Below are 18431 nucleotides of genomic sequence, written 5' to 3' on the forward strand. Positions count from 1 at the left end.
AGTTTAGGCATAACAAGAGATAATAACAGAAAAGTGTAGGAAAGGGAGAAAAACTGTTATAATTAAGACTACCGGGTTCTCTGTTTTTCTAGATATGCATCTTGTTAGCAAAGAAAAGGGACCAGACTTCAATAAGTGACTGGTGTATATCAGGAGTAATTCCTCTCAAATCAATACAGTTACACTATTGTGACTCCAAGGTGAGAGAAGAATCAGGCTCCTAAACTTTGCATCATACAGGATATATAATTTGTGAAGCCCTGGAATTGTGATAAATTAAATCTCATGTAAACGTGTATTTAAATTGGACAGATTCAAACCTCGTTCCCAAGCAGGTGCTAAGTGTCATAATACTTTTACATGTGCCCTTTCTGACTGGTAATTCTGGTTAAAAGGACCAGAATGGCTATATTCAGAGGTTTCTATCTCTTACAAAAGTCTAACCTCCCCTACTAGCTAATAATATGTAAAGGAGGACCCATTCTGGAACATGACAAAGGCAATTACAGTGTGGGGGCAAAACAATCTGCATTAGAAATCAACAGGGAACTATTAGAAGGATGGCAGAGTTATTGCTTATAATAGTCTGATAGTGGCTGTTTTGCAGTAGGACACCTGCTAGCACATTAAGCTTTGCTTTAAGGAAAATGTATTTGATGTATTATTCGGTAGTGATGCTGAACAACTGAACTAAGGACAAGCCCCACAGAAATAAAGTATTGCTTGAAATTGAAGCATAATATTTTACTGAATTTGTACATTAATTTTAGCTTTTTTGTTTTAAAGGAAAAAAAAATTTAATGGAACAAAAATATTGTTCAGTAAGTATTTTTAAAATCCACACAAAAAAAGGGGAGGTATTTGAATGGCCCTTGTTAACTGAGACAGTCTCAGCTGATCACAACTCTTCATTAATCAGTGTCAGGAATAACTAACAATGCAGACAATTGCTCCGCTGTATCTTTTCTATAATGTTCTTTCTACAGAAACCCCAGAACCTGGACTTGGAAAGAAACAATGTAACAATGCCGTTCAGTATAACGATCTCAGCAGAACTCACCTGAGATAATTCACTAAGAGCATAATTTCTGTGTCACTACTGTATCTAGAAAATAACATCCTGGCAAATCTTTAAAGAAAGAATGAGTAGATGAGAAGATCATCAACTGTGAAGCTTCAACCGTGTTTATCAGCTGTTTGTGGCTTCCTGTCAATCTGTGTAACATTTCTTCTCGGTGCTGAAGACTGTGATACACTAAAACTTCAAATACTGTTGCAAAATTTGGCCAAAGATTGAGAATAATGTCTTTTATTTACATTGGATATTTCTATTTGTGCACAACTAATTTTGTTGTTTGTTTAAACTGCTAAGAGCACTTTACCATTCTTTCCACCACTATCATAGAAAACAGGATTCTACAGCAAAAAAACCAATATTGATATATTTCCTTTTTCAGGCTTTATGCCTATAGACTCTTTGCTTTGATTTACATCAACAAATTCCCTCATAGTAATTTTTGAAAACACATTTAGCTGTGCAATTACAGTGGCTGCCATTAAAAAGTCAACATTTGTCAAAAGATACAATAGAGTTACAATTTATGTCTTATTATAGCTATCAGGAAAATGGTGGTATCTCAGATTCTAATGTGTGGTAATAGTTGGTGAACTTTGACTATTTAAGATCAACAACTGAATCTTCAGGAAAACGGTATTTAACAAGAGCTCAAGTGAAGTCTTCTTTTGTTCAGTATGGATCCAGCTTCTTTTTGAATTTTCCTCATTGGTCTGAATGGAAATGAAATTGCTTGTTCTGGTTTTAAGTGTGTACTATCTAACAAGACTTACAAGTAGCCCAATCCTGAAATGTTTGTGCTCGCAAAATCCCCATTAATTTCTAAGAAGCCAGTGGACATTCTGATTGTACAATGACTGTAGGATCAGGCATCAGATGCGTACTTTTCTATACTGTGTACATTGCATTGTGCTGGTTCATAAGAACAGGGAGGAGGTTGCTACTGAGCCCACATCAGGAAAAAATATAATTTTATTTGGAAAGAAAACATATATATTTTACTATATCTTAAAATAGCTAACTAGCCAGCTGATGTTATCTGAGAATTCATATCTATAGGTCTTTCTCTTAATAAGTCCTATAATAAAATTGTAGGAGAAAATCATAATAAATAGGTTTCACATGCAACAAAATATGAGAATGAAAGTCACTGAACATATGTCAAAAGGATACATATGTACTATATGCCATATCATTGAGGCTAACATCATTGAGGAGGGAAGGCTGGGACTGGTTCAGCAAGGAGATTGGGAGGGAGGAAACTGAGGCAAGGAGCCAGGGAGGGAGTAGGTGGGAGACTGAGATTGGATGAAGGTCAAGGAAAGTAGGCAGTCAGGGCCCGGGAACCTGTAATGGGGAAGGAAGAGAGAGATCAGAAGAGGAGCTGGGGTGGCGGGAACTGGGATTGGCTGGGCAAGGAGACGGAACTCGGGTGAGAAGCTGAGACTGGGACTGGAGAGAAGACTGGGAGGGGAAGAAACAGAACTGCAACAGGGAGAGCTCGGAGAGGACAAGCAAGAAGGGAATCAAGCTTTGGGGGAATGGCATTGGCAAGAAGAGTCTGTGCCCACTAAAGCATGCTCTCCTGGGACCACATATTGAACAATGAGGATAAAATAAAATATTGAATAAATGCTCATTACGGATGAACCGAATGACACAGAGGCACTATGGAGAAAATAGTAAGTGGTCACGTGCATTATGTGACAGTGTCTAATTATATGCAAAAGGGGACCAAGTTACGGTTGCATAGGAAAACTTAATTCTGCCATTTCCTAACTTTTGAGCGCTTGACTTTGTAACCTTAGTAATGTTCTTTTAACAAATGTTTTGTGTTTGTAATATGTAGATAGGTTCTGATCCAAAGCCCACTGGAGTCAATTGAAAGACTCTCATTGACTTCAACAGCCTTTGAATAGGCCAATGATATGCTACACATTTTTATATTTTATAGGAAAAATATTAAATCAATAGTGTTTTATACAAGTCCTTCAAGGCTATATTTTTGCTTACCTACTTAACTCTTAAGAAAAAAGTACAAGTCCCTTTAAAGAAAAACTTTAGAGGTGAATTTGTTTAATTAGTATAATCTCAACATCAAGAGTGACAGATAGTGAATATATTAGAAATGGAGAGAGGTCAGAGAAGGCAGTAGGTGCTGGCACTCTTGTTGCCATTATTGCTCCCACATGATCTCGGACATGCAATGGTAGTGGGTCAGCTGTGACAACACAGGTGGGCCACCTGTATCTGGTGAAGGAGTGGTGTCACAGATAATGGCTTCCTGGAGCAAGAGAGGAGCATTCTGTATCAAAATTCCTTGCCTGTGCTGTTCCTGGGATGGCATGGCTCTTCATCACCCATTACCAAAGCAAAAGCTCAAACTAGCAGTAAATATGTCTGATTTATAACAGTAACTTCCAATTAGAAGTGAGTTAATGGAACACAGATCTAGTAATGATCTAAATAATAGATAGCTAGTGTGACAGGGTTGGGCCAGATGGCTACAGGAGAGTAACAGAAGGCAGATATATTAGCCCCAGGTTAAGTAGGTCCCTTTTCCCTGGGAAAGGTAACAGGGTAATCAGGAACCTTCTGGAGACAATTAAGACAGACAGGCTGATTAGAACACCTGCAGCCAATCAAGAAGCTGTTAGAATCAATTAAGGCAGGCTAATCAGGGCACCTGGGTTTAAAAAGGAGCTCACTTCAGTTTGTGGTGCGCATGTGAGGAGCTGGGAGCAAGAGGCACTAGGAGCTGAGAGTGAGAATGCGGACTGTTGGAGGACTGAGGAGTACAAGCATTATCAGACACCAGGAGGAAGGTCCTATGGTGAGAATAAAGAAGGTGTTGGGAGGAGACATTGGGAAGTAGCCTAGGGAGTTATAGCTGTCGCACAGCTGTTCCAGGAGGCAGTCTAGACAGCTGCATTCCACAGGGCCCTGGGCTGGAACCCGGAGTAGAGGGCGGGCCCGGGTTCCCCCCAAACCTCCCAACTCCTGGTCAGACACAGGAGGAGTCAACCTGGACTGTGGGTTCTGAAAAATGGCCAAGCTGAGGGCTGCCGTGAAGCTCCAAGGTGAGCAAATCCGCCAATAAGCGCAAGACCCACCAAGGTAGAGGAGGAACTTTGTCACACTAGTTAATAGTCAACCTGCATTAAGAATAAATAGATAATAGATAAATAAATAAGGTAAACTAGGTATATTGACATGTGTAATACAGTATGTCATAAATAGATGAAAGTGTAGAACACATGGATAAGGAAAGGTGATTTTACTGTTTCTAGGCTCTTGGATGGAGGTTATAAACAAGTCAGATAATAGTGTACAGTGTTCCAGAGTAGCAGCCGTGTTAGTCTGTATCTGTAAAACGAAAAGGAGTACTTGTGGCACCTTAGAGACTAACAAATTTATTAGAGCATAAGCTTTCATGAGCTACAGCTCACTTCATCGGATGCATACAGTGGAAAATATAGTGGGGAGATTTTATATACACAGAGAACATGAAACAATGGGTGTTACCATACAGACTGTAACAACAGTGATCAGGAAAGGTGAGCTACTACCAGCAGGAGAGCGGGGGGGTGGGGAGAAACCTTTTGTAGTGATGATCAAGGTGAGCCATTTTCATCACTTTACAAGAACAGTAGGAGGGGAAATAGTTTTACTTTGTGTAATGACATATCCACTCCCATTCTTTATTCAAGCCTAAGTTAATTGTATCCAGTTTGCAAATTAATTCCAATTCAGCAGTCTCTCGTTGGAGTCTGTTTCTGAAGTTTTTTTGTTGAAGAATTGCCAATTTTAGGTCTGTAATCAAGTGACCAGAGAGATTGAAGTGTTCTCTGACTGGTTTTTGAATGTTATAATTCTTGACGTCTGATTTGTGTCCATTTATTCTTTTACATAAAGACTGTCCAGTTTGGCCAATGTACCACCCTATACCAGAAACCTACTGACCGCTGTACTTACCTACATGCCTCCAGCTTTCATCCAGACCACACCACACGATCCATTGTCTACAGCCAAGCTCTACGATACAAACTCATTTGCTCCAACTCCTCAGACAGAGACAAACATCTACAAGATCTCTATCAAGCATTCTTACAACTACAATACCCACCTGCTGAAGTGAAGAAACAGATTGACAGAGCCAGAAGAGTACCCAGAAGTTACCTACTACAGGACAGGCCCAACAAAGAAAATAACAGAACGCCACTAGCCATCACCTTCAGCCCCCAACTAAAACCTCTCCAACGCATTATCAAGGATCTACAACCTATCCTGAAGGACAACCCATCACTCTCACAGAGAGACAGGCCAGTCCTTGCTTACAGACAGCCCCCCAACCTGAAGCAAATACTCACCAGCAACCACACACCACAAAACAGAACCACTAACCCAGGAATCTATCCTTGCAACAAAGCCCGTTGCCAACCTTGTCCACATATCTATTCAGGGGACATCAGCATAGGGCCTAATCACATCAGCCACACTATCAGAGGCTCGTTCACCTGCGCATCTACCAATGTGATATATGCCATCATGTGCCAGCAATGCCCCTCTGCCATGTACATTGGTCAAACTGGACAGTCTCTACGTAAAAGAATAAATGGACACAAATGAGACGTCAAGAATTATAACATTCAAAAACCAGTCAGAGAACACTTCAATCTCTCTGGTCACTTGATTACAGACCTAAAATTGGCAATTCTTCAACAAAAAAAACTTCAAAAACAGACTCCAACAAGAGACTGATGAATTGGAATTAATTTGCAAACTGGATACAATTAACTTAGGCTTGAAAAAAGAATGGGAGTGGATGTGTCATTACACAAAGTAAAACTATTTCCCCTCCTACTGTTCTTGTAAAGTGATGAAAATGGCTCACCTTGACCATCACTACAAAAGGTTCCCTCCCCCCCCCCGCTCTCCTGCTGGTAATAGCTCACCTTTCCTGATCACTGTTGTTACAGTCTGTATGGTAACACCCGTTGTTTCATGTTCTCTGTGTATATAAAATCTCCCCACTATATTTTCCACTGTATGAATCTGATGAAGTGAGCTGTAGCTCACGAAAGCTTATACTCTAATAAATTTGTTAGTCTCTAAGGTGCCACAAGTACTCCTTTTCTTTTTAGTGTACAGTGTAATGATTTATTTGAAATTTAGGTAGTCTTTGACAGAGTTCCACAAGCCAGACTGTTGCATAATTTAAGAGCCACAAGAATCCAGCGTGGGACACAGGAATGGAGAATTGTTTAAAGAGCTGTGAATAAATAGTACAGATGAAACGAGTTCGGTCCAAATGGCAACTTTTATGGTAGTGAAAAATAGCATATATTCCACATTTCCCCAGACTGCTCTTCTAAAAGGTTGGCCTATCAGTTTCAATATAGTAACCACTCAGCACCAAGTCATTATCTGTCTATCCAAGGGACTCTACAAAAGGTCTTCTCTCAGATATACTGTGTACAATTTAATGTACATAAGATGTTAATTTATCACAGAGCCTGAGGTTCCTACAGTAAACTAACTCAAACTGCTGATGATGCACTCAATCAGAGTGAGTGATGAACACAAACACAGCAGCAAGTGAAGTTCAAAAGGATACAGATTTGTATGATCAATGAGCTGCCACATGGCAAATCAAATGTAGTGTTGACAAACATATATCAATACACATTGGGATAAGAAATAGAAATAATCAAACGAAGTATAAGATAAATATGAATGAACTAGCACACGAGGGCCTCATAAAGGAGCTTGAGATGCCAGTGGATGCTGTCTGAACAGAACACTAGACCTCCGAAGAACTGTGTTTACTATCCACATTTAACTTGAGAAGTCACTGATAACACAGAAAGGTGTTCTAGGCTTGTAGCAATAAACCTTTCCAATAAATGAAATTCACTGATACAAAATCGTATGAACAACACATTCATTCCAAGTACTCACATACGAAACAACATTTACAGATAAAATCCCACCCAAAATCTAAACCTATATTACAAGTTACTGTCTGGTGACTGAATGCTGAGACTAACTCAACAAAGCCAACTCCACAAGCTTACGCAATTCAGAAACATTATCAGAGAGAGTGATGCTGTCCAAGCTTCTCCATTGTCTGTATTCATAATAAGACAGAAAAAAGTATCACCACTTATGAATGAGGGTTGCTACCATTCAGTGCCCATGCATAGCCTCAACTCACACTGACGCTAGAGCACAACAACCTTGCCGGCATGAAAGGACATTCAGCATCAGGTTATGCCTCATCTCACTGAAAAGTGACCCCTCTAAGTATTTAGGAGCGGCATTGCTTTATGGATAATTCTTATCCGGTGAAAGCTCAAACGTGGGGGTCTTTAAGAAGTGTGGGGAAAATAACGGGATTCTCAGGACTTCCAAGGAGACAGAAAACTCCACTAGGGAAGAAAGTGGTTTTATTAAATGATGTTAGGCACTTAAATAACAGCTTTATTTTTCTAGCACCCCACAAGTTCACATATGTGGGCATTACAGTTTTTAATCTCAGTTATTCATCACATCCAATATAAATATCTTTGTGGGGTTTTTGCATATCGGGTGCTTTAATATGAAAATATTGAGAAGTTGACAAAATTAAGTCTCTATTATAAAAATGTGTTTGAAAATCTCACAAAATTAAAAACAGTGAACATCTTTTGAAGCTTTACAGAATAATATACTTTCATTCTATTGTTTCTTGATGACAGTTTCATCACGGAGATCCAACATTATAATCCAATGGCCTTTCATAAGCATATCTGAAGAAACAGGCCAGTTACTCGTGATAGGTTCAAACAAACCAATGTATGCTGTGAAAATTATTACTTCATACTGTAATTCTGCCTGCTTTCTATCCCTCACAAATGGTTTGCTGGATAGCAGGGTCATATAGATCTCTATGCTATGGCAGTTGCTTTAGTGTACATTCATTGTTCATATGTATCTAACAAAAAGGCCCATTCTTTTGTCTTTATCATCTTTTTTTCTAATTCATTTTAGCAAAATTGCTTTTTTGATAAGTAAAGGATTTTTGTTGAAGTATTATGAGAAAGAAAACACATACCTGGTGATGGTATGCAATTACGATAAGGAAAAAAAAGGGATAAGGAGAAAAGAAAGGAGCTAGCCTACTACTGCTTGATTTTGTTGCTGGTAACTCTGGCCCTTCCCTCTCCTTACCCCAGTGCTTGTTACCATTGTTCTTCTTTTATCTGTTCTTTACTTAAGGTATAATTCTGCTACCCATACAAACACTGAGTAATACCTTGATTTCAATGGCATTATATGCACAGTAAAGGGCTAATCAATTTGATTTATGTTGCATGGACTGTTGAGATACTAAACCTTTTTACATTCTTCATCATTACTACATTGTTCTCCATCATGGATGCCAAGGTAACATTTTTTGACAATGCATCTCCAGGGTTTAAAACTTTTGTTCTGAAGAAGTTTGAGTGGAGAAAACGTGGGCAGGTTTCAATGGGGAATATTTTCAATTACAAATTTTAAATGTCAAGAGTCTAGCATTTTAAATTTCTATATTAACAGAGAAAAATTTCTGGGTAAATTCCTGACTCCTTTGGGACAATGGCAGTAGTTCCAGTGACTTTAATAGGGTGAGGATTTCACCCTTTATGTGCACAAGTCTGTGCCTACAAAGCCTTCCAGATGAAGGCCTATTGTCTGGGGTAGAAGATAAGGCCAGTGACCTGAAAAGAGCCTTCTGGCTCCGGTGACTCAGTTACCTTCCAAAGCTTGATTGATCAAAGTCCTGAAAACATTCGAGAAAAGCGATATTTCCTCACTGGGATTCTTTTCATTGTCTATCACATTAAATACACATTTATATGACATTATCAGTGTATTTATTTAACTTTTGTTTTATATTTTATCTTTCAATCCATTTTGGTTAGAGGTAGAATTACTGTGTTAAAATATGACCTGGTCCCATATGTAGTTTATTTAAATTTCAAAATGAAAAGCCTGCTAAGAACAGATAAGATTGATTGCTCTTTCCATCTTAGCATAATTGTATTTCAGGTGAACATCAATTTACTTTAAAGGACATTTCTAAGTAGCAGACTGCATCATACATAATTCATCAATCACAGTTGCCTGTAACATGATTTACTTAAACAGATTTCTTATTACTTAAACAGAAATAAAGGGAGTTGCATTTTTTTATGTTTTGGTTTGTTTTAAAATGGTTTACAAAATATACATTTACCCTGAATTACTGCTGAAAAAGTTCATCTTTGGTAATCAGCACAGTGAATTTCTTTCTCTCTTTGAACAGAAGTGTTATTTCTTTAAACCTTTTTTAAAAGGCAGAGGGAGTTTTCAAAATATAATTAAGGCAAAGAGCACTCCATGTTCATCAAAGGTAAAAGTAAAACTCCAGGGTTTTGATGGGGTGGGGGGAAGTATTTATCTGAAAAATATGATTAGCTTTGCAGCCACATATTTTCTAGTGAGATTGACATAGTTCATTTTTATTTTATATTAAAATTTAAACGTAATTGAAGCAAAGTGGCTTTTGACTCAGCAAGCTCTTTCAGTGATGGATAATCAAGTTCTTACATATCTGAAAATGATTTCCACTTGGTGATATACACCAAATGAAAGTGAAACTGTGTGGCACTTGACACACTGAGAATTCTTTCATTTGCTGGAGTGATGGCTCTGATGTTATACAAACTAATGTTTCCCATCAAATTTAGTTTCAGGGACATGATGATGTCACAACTGTTCAGAACTTTAAAAAGAGAAATACTTGCTTAAACAAACAAACAAAAAACAGCCACAGGTTACAAATACACATAAAAAAGACAGAATGCTTCCTACTTACTTGTAAGCCCATCTGAAATACGGAGTGACCCATAAAACTAGCCAACATTCGAATTAAAGCTGCACCCTGTGGGAGATAACAGAGAACAGGAAGTTATTGGGCTGCTTCTTCCAAATCAGTGATATAAATTAATATGAAATATGCAATTTCATCTATTATTATCCTATTTTTTAAAAAAATCTTTCTTTAATAATTATGTTTAAATGTGCAAGAAAAGTGTTACCAAGTACGTGATCAATAGAATCTTAAAAATTTCCCAACACACCCACCACACACACACACATTAATATTACACACCTGCTGGTTGGAAGGAAGGAAGGAAGGAAGGAGAGGGAAGATCATGCAACTGCCAGACAGAGGAAAACATGATTTGGAAGGGGATTGTTACTATTAATTACCCATATGCATATAGCAAACGAGGCCGAATAGTATAAAGCACATCATTTCTGCAGCTGGAGCAGTATCTACTTACACATCTCAAGTATAGACATGCAAATGTACATTCTGCTGTCCATTACACCCATGCAATCATGTGAAGTCTCACAGCCTCATAGACTTTAAGGCCAGAAGGGACCATTGTCAAGGAGTAACGGTCTCACGTTTCAGTGGGGGAGATTTAGGTTGGATATTAGGAAAAACGTTTTCACTAGGAGGGTGGTGAAGCACTGGAATGGGTTACCTAGGAAGGTGGTGGAATCTCCTTCCTGAGAGGTTTTTAAGGTCAGGCTTGACAAAGCCTCGGCTGGGATGATTTAGTTGGAGATTGGTCCTGCTTTGAGCAGGGGGTTGGACTAGATGACCTCCTGAGGTCCCTTCCAACCCTGATATTCTATGATTCTATGATTATCTAGTCTGACCTTCTGCACATTGTAGGCCACATAACTTTATCCACCCCCTCCTCTAATAGAACTGTAACCTTTGGCTGACTTATTAAAGTCCTCAAATCATGATTTAAACACTTCGAAAGTTACAGAGAACCCATTATTTACTCTAGTTTAAGCCAGCAAGTGACCCAGGCCTCATGCTGCAAAGGAAGGTGAAAAACTCCTAAGGTCTCTGCCAATCTGACCTGGAGGAAAATTCCTTCCTGATCCCAACTATGGCAACCAGTTGAACCCTGAGCATGTCAGCAAGACTCACCAGACAGACACTTGGGAAACAATTTTCTGTAGTAACTCAGAGCCCTCCCCATCGCTGCCCATTGCGGATTTTTGCTACTAGCAGTTGCAGATGGACCACATGCCATTGCAGGCAGTCTCATCATACCATCCCCTCCATAAACTTATTGAAGTCAGGCTTGAAGCTAGTTAGGTTTTTTGCCCCCACTGCTCCCATTGGGAGGCTGTTCCAGAACTTCACTACTCCAGTGATTAGAAACCTTTGTCTAATTTTAAGCCTAAAGTTGTTGATGCCCAGTTTATATCCATTTGTTCTTGTGTCAACATTGGCGCTTAACTTAAATAATTCCTCTCCCTCCTCAATAGTTATCCTTCTGATGTATATAGAGCAATCATATCTCCCCTCAGCCTTCTTTTGGTTAGGCTAAACAAGCCAAACACCTTGAGTATCCTCTCATAAGGTAGGTTTTCCATTCCTCTGATCATCCTAGTAGCCCTTCTCTGCACCTGTTCCAATTTGAATTCATCTTTCTTAAACATAGGAGACCATAACTGTGCACAGTATTCCAGAAAAATCCAAACGAACGCCACAAGGATTTCAAACCTCCTTTTTGCAGACCTAGAAGACTAGACCACAATTACTGCATATTCTTCCTCTTCACTGATGCCTTGTTTCCAGCAGAAACACCTTTGCATTTATTATCTGATTGATTTGGCTATAGTATCCCATTTTGCTGTTCAATTTCAGGAGAACCTTCAGCCTCCCAACCCTGCAACTCAAAATACTGTATATAGTGCTGATCATTGTACAGGGAGAATACTCTTGACTTGGAGAGAGTGCACCAGAAGGTAGTTCAAAAATGATATTAGATTTCATCAAACAAGGTTACAAAGGAAGGTTCAGGAAGTTGGACTAGTTCTCGCTCAAAAAGAAAAAAAAATCATCGATTCATGGATGTGCAGAGTTGTGCATCTAGTCTGACCTCCTGCTTAATACAGGCCATAGAACCCGCACCCAGTAATTTCAGCCTCAAGCCCACAGCTTCCACAGCTTTTAGAAAACCTTGATTTAAAGACTTTCAAGAATCCACCACAACCAGGGTGAGTATATATCAATGATTTCAAAAATACAGATTGTGAGAATTAAAAAGAATGAGTTGATTAAGTAACTGAAGGAAGAAAAAGTAGAAATGAATATAAGAGATACCTGAAATTGTTTCTAAGAAGTGGTGGATGGTCAATGAATTAAAAACCAACAGTTGTATTAGCTTACATTTCTTATTAATTATTATTATTATTATTTGTTTTATTATAGTGCCCAACCTCAGGTAGGGGCCCACTCAGGTAGGGGCCCACTATAGTGCCCAACCTCAGGTAGGGGCCCACAAACACACAATAGAGAGACAGTTCCAGCCCTAAAGAGTTTACACTCTAAACAGACAAGACAAGAGGGTGGGAGGAAGGAAGCATTATTATCCCCATTTTACAGATGGCAACTGATCCACCAAAAGAATAAGTAACTCAGACGAGGTCACACAGAGAATCGGTAGGAGAGCCAGGAATGGATCCCTGATCTTCATCCAGCCCCTTAACCACAAGGCCATGCTTCCTCTTGTTACATGTCCTTCCCCTACTCTATATAAGATTCCAGGATTGTCACACTCTCTGTGTGTCACTCTGAAGCCTATTGCATCTGCAGAGTCAGTGAGAAGCAATGGGAAAAGCTACAGGCATGGTTGAGAGCTCTTTTTGTTCAGAATATCACCAGGTTCCATCGTCACTGAGATTTACAGTCTGTTGCCATCCAATTTTTAAGTTCTCAGCGATTTTCGTTTTATGAATTACACCCGTGTGGTGTTCAGCTACAAGAAGTCATGTATCTATGCCACACCTAGAGTCCTAGACCATTGTGATACCACAGGTAACTCAGCCAATCTCCACTCTGACTCTAAACCTAATTGTGGGGGAAGGGAGGATATGAGGGGGGGAGAGAAGGGGGTACACAGAGAACCCCCAGAGCAGGGGGAAAATGGGGGACCCTGTTATGGTGGGAAAGGAAGAATGAGAGGCACGGCAGCAAAGTGGGGGCACCAGGGACCCTGGCATGGAGGGGAGAATGAGGAATAATGCTATGAGGAGAGAGGGAAATGGAGGATACACAGAGCCCTTGGCATGATGGGGAAGTGAGAATGGAGCCATGGGGGGAAGGGAGAAATGAGGGGACACACTGAACCCCTGGCATGGGGGAGGAGAATGGGGACCAATGGTATAGGGGGAGAGGGACATGGCATGTAGCAGAAAAGGAATTGAGGACACACACAGAACCCCTGGCACGGGGGAGAGGGGTTGCAAAGAGTCTCTGAATTAGAGGGGTTATGGGAGAGTGGCACATAGGAAGCTTTTGGGGTGGGGGAATGGAGGGATGAAAGGAGCCCCTGGTTTGTGCAATGCTCAATGCCCACAGGAGCAAAAAAATGTGCAGACCCTCTAGTTATCTCAACAGCATAGTGTCACTGAGTGTATAATTTTCAGTTCCCCTACTTCCAGCAAGCAATGAACTGGACAGTAGATCTACACAGTTTTGTACCTTCTGCAGACTCCTGTAATCCAGATCTAGACCTCCCTGCAAGTCCATAAATCACAGACACAGATGATTGAATCAGTGCTACTGGACAGGAATCTCTTTGGAACCTGCCAGCATTACCCTTTGAATGACCTGACAGACTCACAGGCACTGTGCTCCACCATATCACTCCCAGAGCTGAGTATGCCACTGCTGCAGCTCTGCCAACCTTTGCCCATTTGAGGAATGACATATGGAGTCTAGAGAGGTAAACTCGACTCTCTTTGCAGGGCAAAATGGCCATTTATTGATTATTTAAGTGCTTTACTCCAGGCAGTGGATGACTTGGTTCCTTGTCAAGCTGTAAAACGAATCGGTTTAACAGGTCGAGTGGGAAAAAAATCCTTTCTATTCATAAAAATGTATCTATTCTCTAGACAGTATATAACTTGACTCAAGTTAAATAAGGAAAGAAAACACTTATCCTGGTTGAATGAAATCTTCTTCACTCAGTGTGCTTGGTAGGCACTTTCCAAATACAAACAAAGATATACTACCTTGCCCCAGAGAGATTAAACTCTAAATAAGACAAAACTGACAGATAGATGGATGGAAGGTAAAAGGAAGAACAATCTTTAGTAAGGTGACCAGGTGATATATATGTTGTGATTGCTTCTACATGGACAGTCAAACCAAATGTGTTCGCCTAAGTATCTTAACCATTCAGTAGCTGAAGAAAGGGCATTATGCAAGTCCATAAGGGAACCAGCAAGCCCTTGCTGATAGATTCAGCCTGAAAGTACATGGCCTACATCTTCTAACTGGCCACAGTGGCAAAAGGAAAAGTAACAAAGACTCCACTTTCAGTCATTAGTGGAACATCTAATCACTCCATATCTCCAGTGATTGAGCATTACCCAAAGATGGCATGGAAGGTCAAAACCAGGGGACTGAACTGTTGGATCTGTCACAAGATAGTCATTGGCTATATTTGAAGCTTTGTTCTTGCCACCGAGAATGCCACTTGAAGATAACAAAAAAATCTCTTAGGGAATTGTCCAAATAGGTACTTTGAGCTAAAATGGACTAGGTGGATTAAACACGTCTTTAAAAAAGGATAGAGGTGGCACATTTTGCAACTTCAGGAGCAAATTCTGTAAGGCAACTTGCTGCCTGATGTCAGGAGGGACGATATTGGACAGGACCAATAGCCAGCCCAGATTGATCTCCCTCGTGGTACCTGTTATTATATAAACATGGTTTCATTCAGTTAAGTGTCTACTTGTACTCTCTGAAAACAGCTGAGCCACACCAGGGAGCAATACTCTGTGACAAAATAGTACAAGGCAAGCCCAGAATTTCTTAGTATCTGCACACTGGCTTCCCAGGTAGATTCAGCAAGTTTCTTGATCATGTTGTTTCTTGTCTTTATTTTAAGGGAAGTCTTGGTAAGGTGTTCCTTGAAAGTGAAGGCCCAGTCCAATGTGACACTTAGATACACAGGCTTTGGATCATGGTCCAGGCTGTAACTATTCAGGAAGGTAAGCTGTTCGTTGGCCTTTGTGTGATATAGATGGAAGGAGCTGGAAACTGTTTTTTGGTAGTAGGTTTAAGTGTCCATCTTGGCCAACTCTTTCATGTCATTGCCAGTAGTGATGGGCCACATGCTGATAATACAAGTTTTAAAGGCACAATGGCTTTATATAATAAGCCAGATTCTCAGCTAGAGTAAATCACCAGAACTCCATCAACTCCACGGCGGTCAGAGCAATGCCAGCTTATACCAGCTCAGGCTCTGTGCATATATGTTAGCAGACAAAAAAAAATTTTTAGATGGAGTTAATGTTGAGAGCATGTATCATTAATTTAAGAGTAAAAAAAATACATGAATGTTGTATTTTTTTCAAAACTAAGCATTATAAACCCAGAAAATTCAGGGTTAAGGTTACACTAAACAGAAATCCAAACACATTAAAGTAAGAAATGCATAGTTAAGACACTCAAGCGACCTTATTTTGCCTTGTACTGACATCATGAAATAATCCCATTGTTTTTTAAGTGTTTGTGGTCCCAGATTATATTAAACTGATTTTTAAAATCACTATAGAGATTTATGATAACTTGTCTCTACCTAGCATCACTGCAGGGCAGAGTTAAGGTTGTTAATTTAATTCCCTTAACTTCTTAAATAACCCAGATTTTAATTAATTTTAATTCATAAACTAATTAATGGATTTACTTGCAAATTTACTTGCATATCAAAGAGTAAGTGCTGGAATTTTGTGGAGAATACACTGTTCGTATTTTTTCATACAAAACAAAGCACAAAACAGAACTACTTTAGGTACAAAATGGAACTCAATTCACAACCAGCACCTCTATAATACACACTCTCACCATATTGTTTACACAAACACATACACACACACACATTATGTCTACATAGGGACTGATTCTGCATTACAACAGTTTTCTGCCAGTAAATAACAACATGGATTTTTCTGCAGTTACAATGTGACACTGTTGTAACACACTGGAGGATCAGAGCCTTTGTTAGGGTTTGTGTGTGTTTATGTATATATATCATTATCATATCACAGACAATCGTGTTACCTTACCAACTAGTCTGTTATATCTTCTTGTGTGAATCGCAAGAAAGATGGGGTTTCAGGAGAGCTCTGACAGAGAGGGTAATGGGCTTGCCAGCCAGCTGAGGAATGGCATAACCTGCATGGCAGGTAGTGGGGGGAGAAAGGCTTAGAGAAATAACATGGAGAAGTGGACAAATGAAATGTGGAACATGACATCCCTGGTACAGTGAAGAGGACAGTAAGATGAGTGATACAGGTGCATATGGAGAAAGAATTTTGCAGAACCTGGAAGGTAAGAGCAACATGCCATATGTAAAGAAATTCAGTTCCACTGTAATCTCAGTCAGTATTACAAAGTTATGAACCAAAAAAATAGTTCAGCACTAAAAGTGTCTAGGATAGCAAAATGCTCCAACATACAGTAGATACCACAAGCTGTTGCTATATCTGACTCTTCCATAGCATTCAAAACTGTAGCGTTTTCCAAAATGTGACGCAATTGGGAAAGAGAGCACAAAAGACTGGCCAGGAGGCATGAAAAGTTCCCTGAGTTTTTCCCCAGAGACTTTGTAAGTTTTGTTGGATTTAGCATGTGGGCTCCCTCACCCAACTGGAGAAGACAACTAGAATATGCTGCAGGCTATGCTAACTGCAGTTGAAGTTGCAAAGACTCAAGGGGAATTTGAAGGAGACTGTGGGACTCTCACTTACTTCCCAAATTTAAGGAGCTGGCATGCCCTACTCAGGGTTCGGACACCATTCTTTAGAGACTGACAAAAGTAAATCTCCTCATAGAAGAGCCATAGAGGAGTATATGTATGCATTCATGCATAATTATATTTTGCAATTGAACTTGAGGTAGTAACAAGTAGTTAAACTTGGGAAAAAAAACCCTGAAATGTTATTGACAATATTCACAATTGTTTCATGGGTTCTAAATTAACTGTTTTGCCTGAATACACACACAAACACATTTGTGTGTATATGCATAACACACATGCCCAAGTTATATACATATAAAGGAGAGAAGTATTGTACAGTTTCCTAAAGTTTGAGTGTGAGGGGTGGAATTGACTAAGGCATGGGAAGAAAGATATATAAATTAAGATGATTTTTAGGGGGCTCAGGTTTCAAATGTTTGGGGAACACAGCAATACTCACTGTGTAGCAGTATGTGTGTTCCATGGTGCACTAACAATCATGAAATACAGTAAGCACAATATGAAAATATTACATAAATCAAATTCTAAATAAACAAACCAATCCTCTGCACAGCCTCCATATGTATAACAACAAACATAAAGAAGAAATTATTACACTGCACAATGGTGTCGCTAACTATTAATTTCAGCTTCTTTTATATGTGAGGTTCAATGAAGAAAAGAAGCCTGTGAACTTCAGTGAAGAGAGAGTATCTAGAGAAAGATATAGAAATTTTCTCACATATCTCTTTCATTACAGTTCTGTCTGTCTTTGTTCTCTCTTTTGTCCACCACTCATTTTTCTCCTTCTTCTCTCATTTTACAAAAAAATATTGAAATGAGATTTATTTAATGTTGTACTGTTGTACAATACTAAGTCAGTACGAAATTAAACTTTATTAATATAGAATATTTTAAATACATTTTTCAAGTACAATGGGAATCCCCCTAATTTTATTCCTCTTTAAATCACCACCCTTGGAATTCAACATGTCCTTCCAACCAAAGTTCCTTTAGAGTCTATCACGCTGACACTTCATCATCATTTCTACCATGGTAATGGTCAAAGTCCTCAATCCAGATATGTATCAGAGCGTAGCCGTGTTAGTCTGTATCCACAAAAACAACGAAGAGTCCAGTGGCACCTTAAAGACGAACAGATTTATTTGGGCATAAGCTTTTGTGGGTTTTTTACCCACGAAAGTTTATGCCCAAATAAATCCAGATAGGGACGCTATATGTACAAACACATAGGAAGACACAGTTCTTTGCAAAAAAAGCTCCTGATTTAACGCAAGAAGCAATGAGGGTGGGGAGGAAGGAATCGAAATATATATTTAATTAACATTTTGTATATTTATATGACTATTACAAAAATAAAATCATTGCACATTAAATACACCCCAGCACCTCTTTTCTCAAATCACCCTTAATGAACTGGCTAATGACCTGTACGTTTCATTGAAGAAAGTCTTGAGCAGGGATTTGGAGGAGGAGATGAT

At 39.3% G+C, this 18431-nt stretch overlaps 1 protein-coding gene across 2 annotated transcripts in view; it reads right to left on the bottom strand.

Annotated features, from left to right (window-relative positions):
* Nucleotides 1-18431, bottom strand: part of TRHDE (thyrotropin releasing hormone degrading enzyme) — a 338491-nt gene that overhangs the window by 129704 nt on the left and 190356 nt on the right. For both annotated transcript variants that reach the window (XM_074942032.1, XM_074942033.1), the window contains exon 7: nucleotides 9957-10022. In XM_074942032.1, the coding sequence (XP_074798133.1) occupies nucleotides 9957-10022 (66 nt within the window). The remainder of the gene's footprint in view (nucleotides 1-9956; nucleotides 10023-18431) is intronic.

This window comes from Natator depressus, chromosome 1 (assembly GCF_965152275.1).
Source record: "Natator depressus isolate rNatDep1 chromosome 1, rNatDep2.hap1, whole genome shotgun sequence".
Lineage (NCBI taxonomy): Eukaryota > Metazoa > Chordata > Testudines > Cheloniidae > Natator > Natator depressus.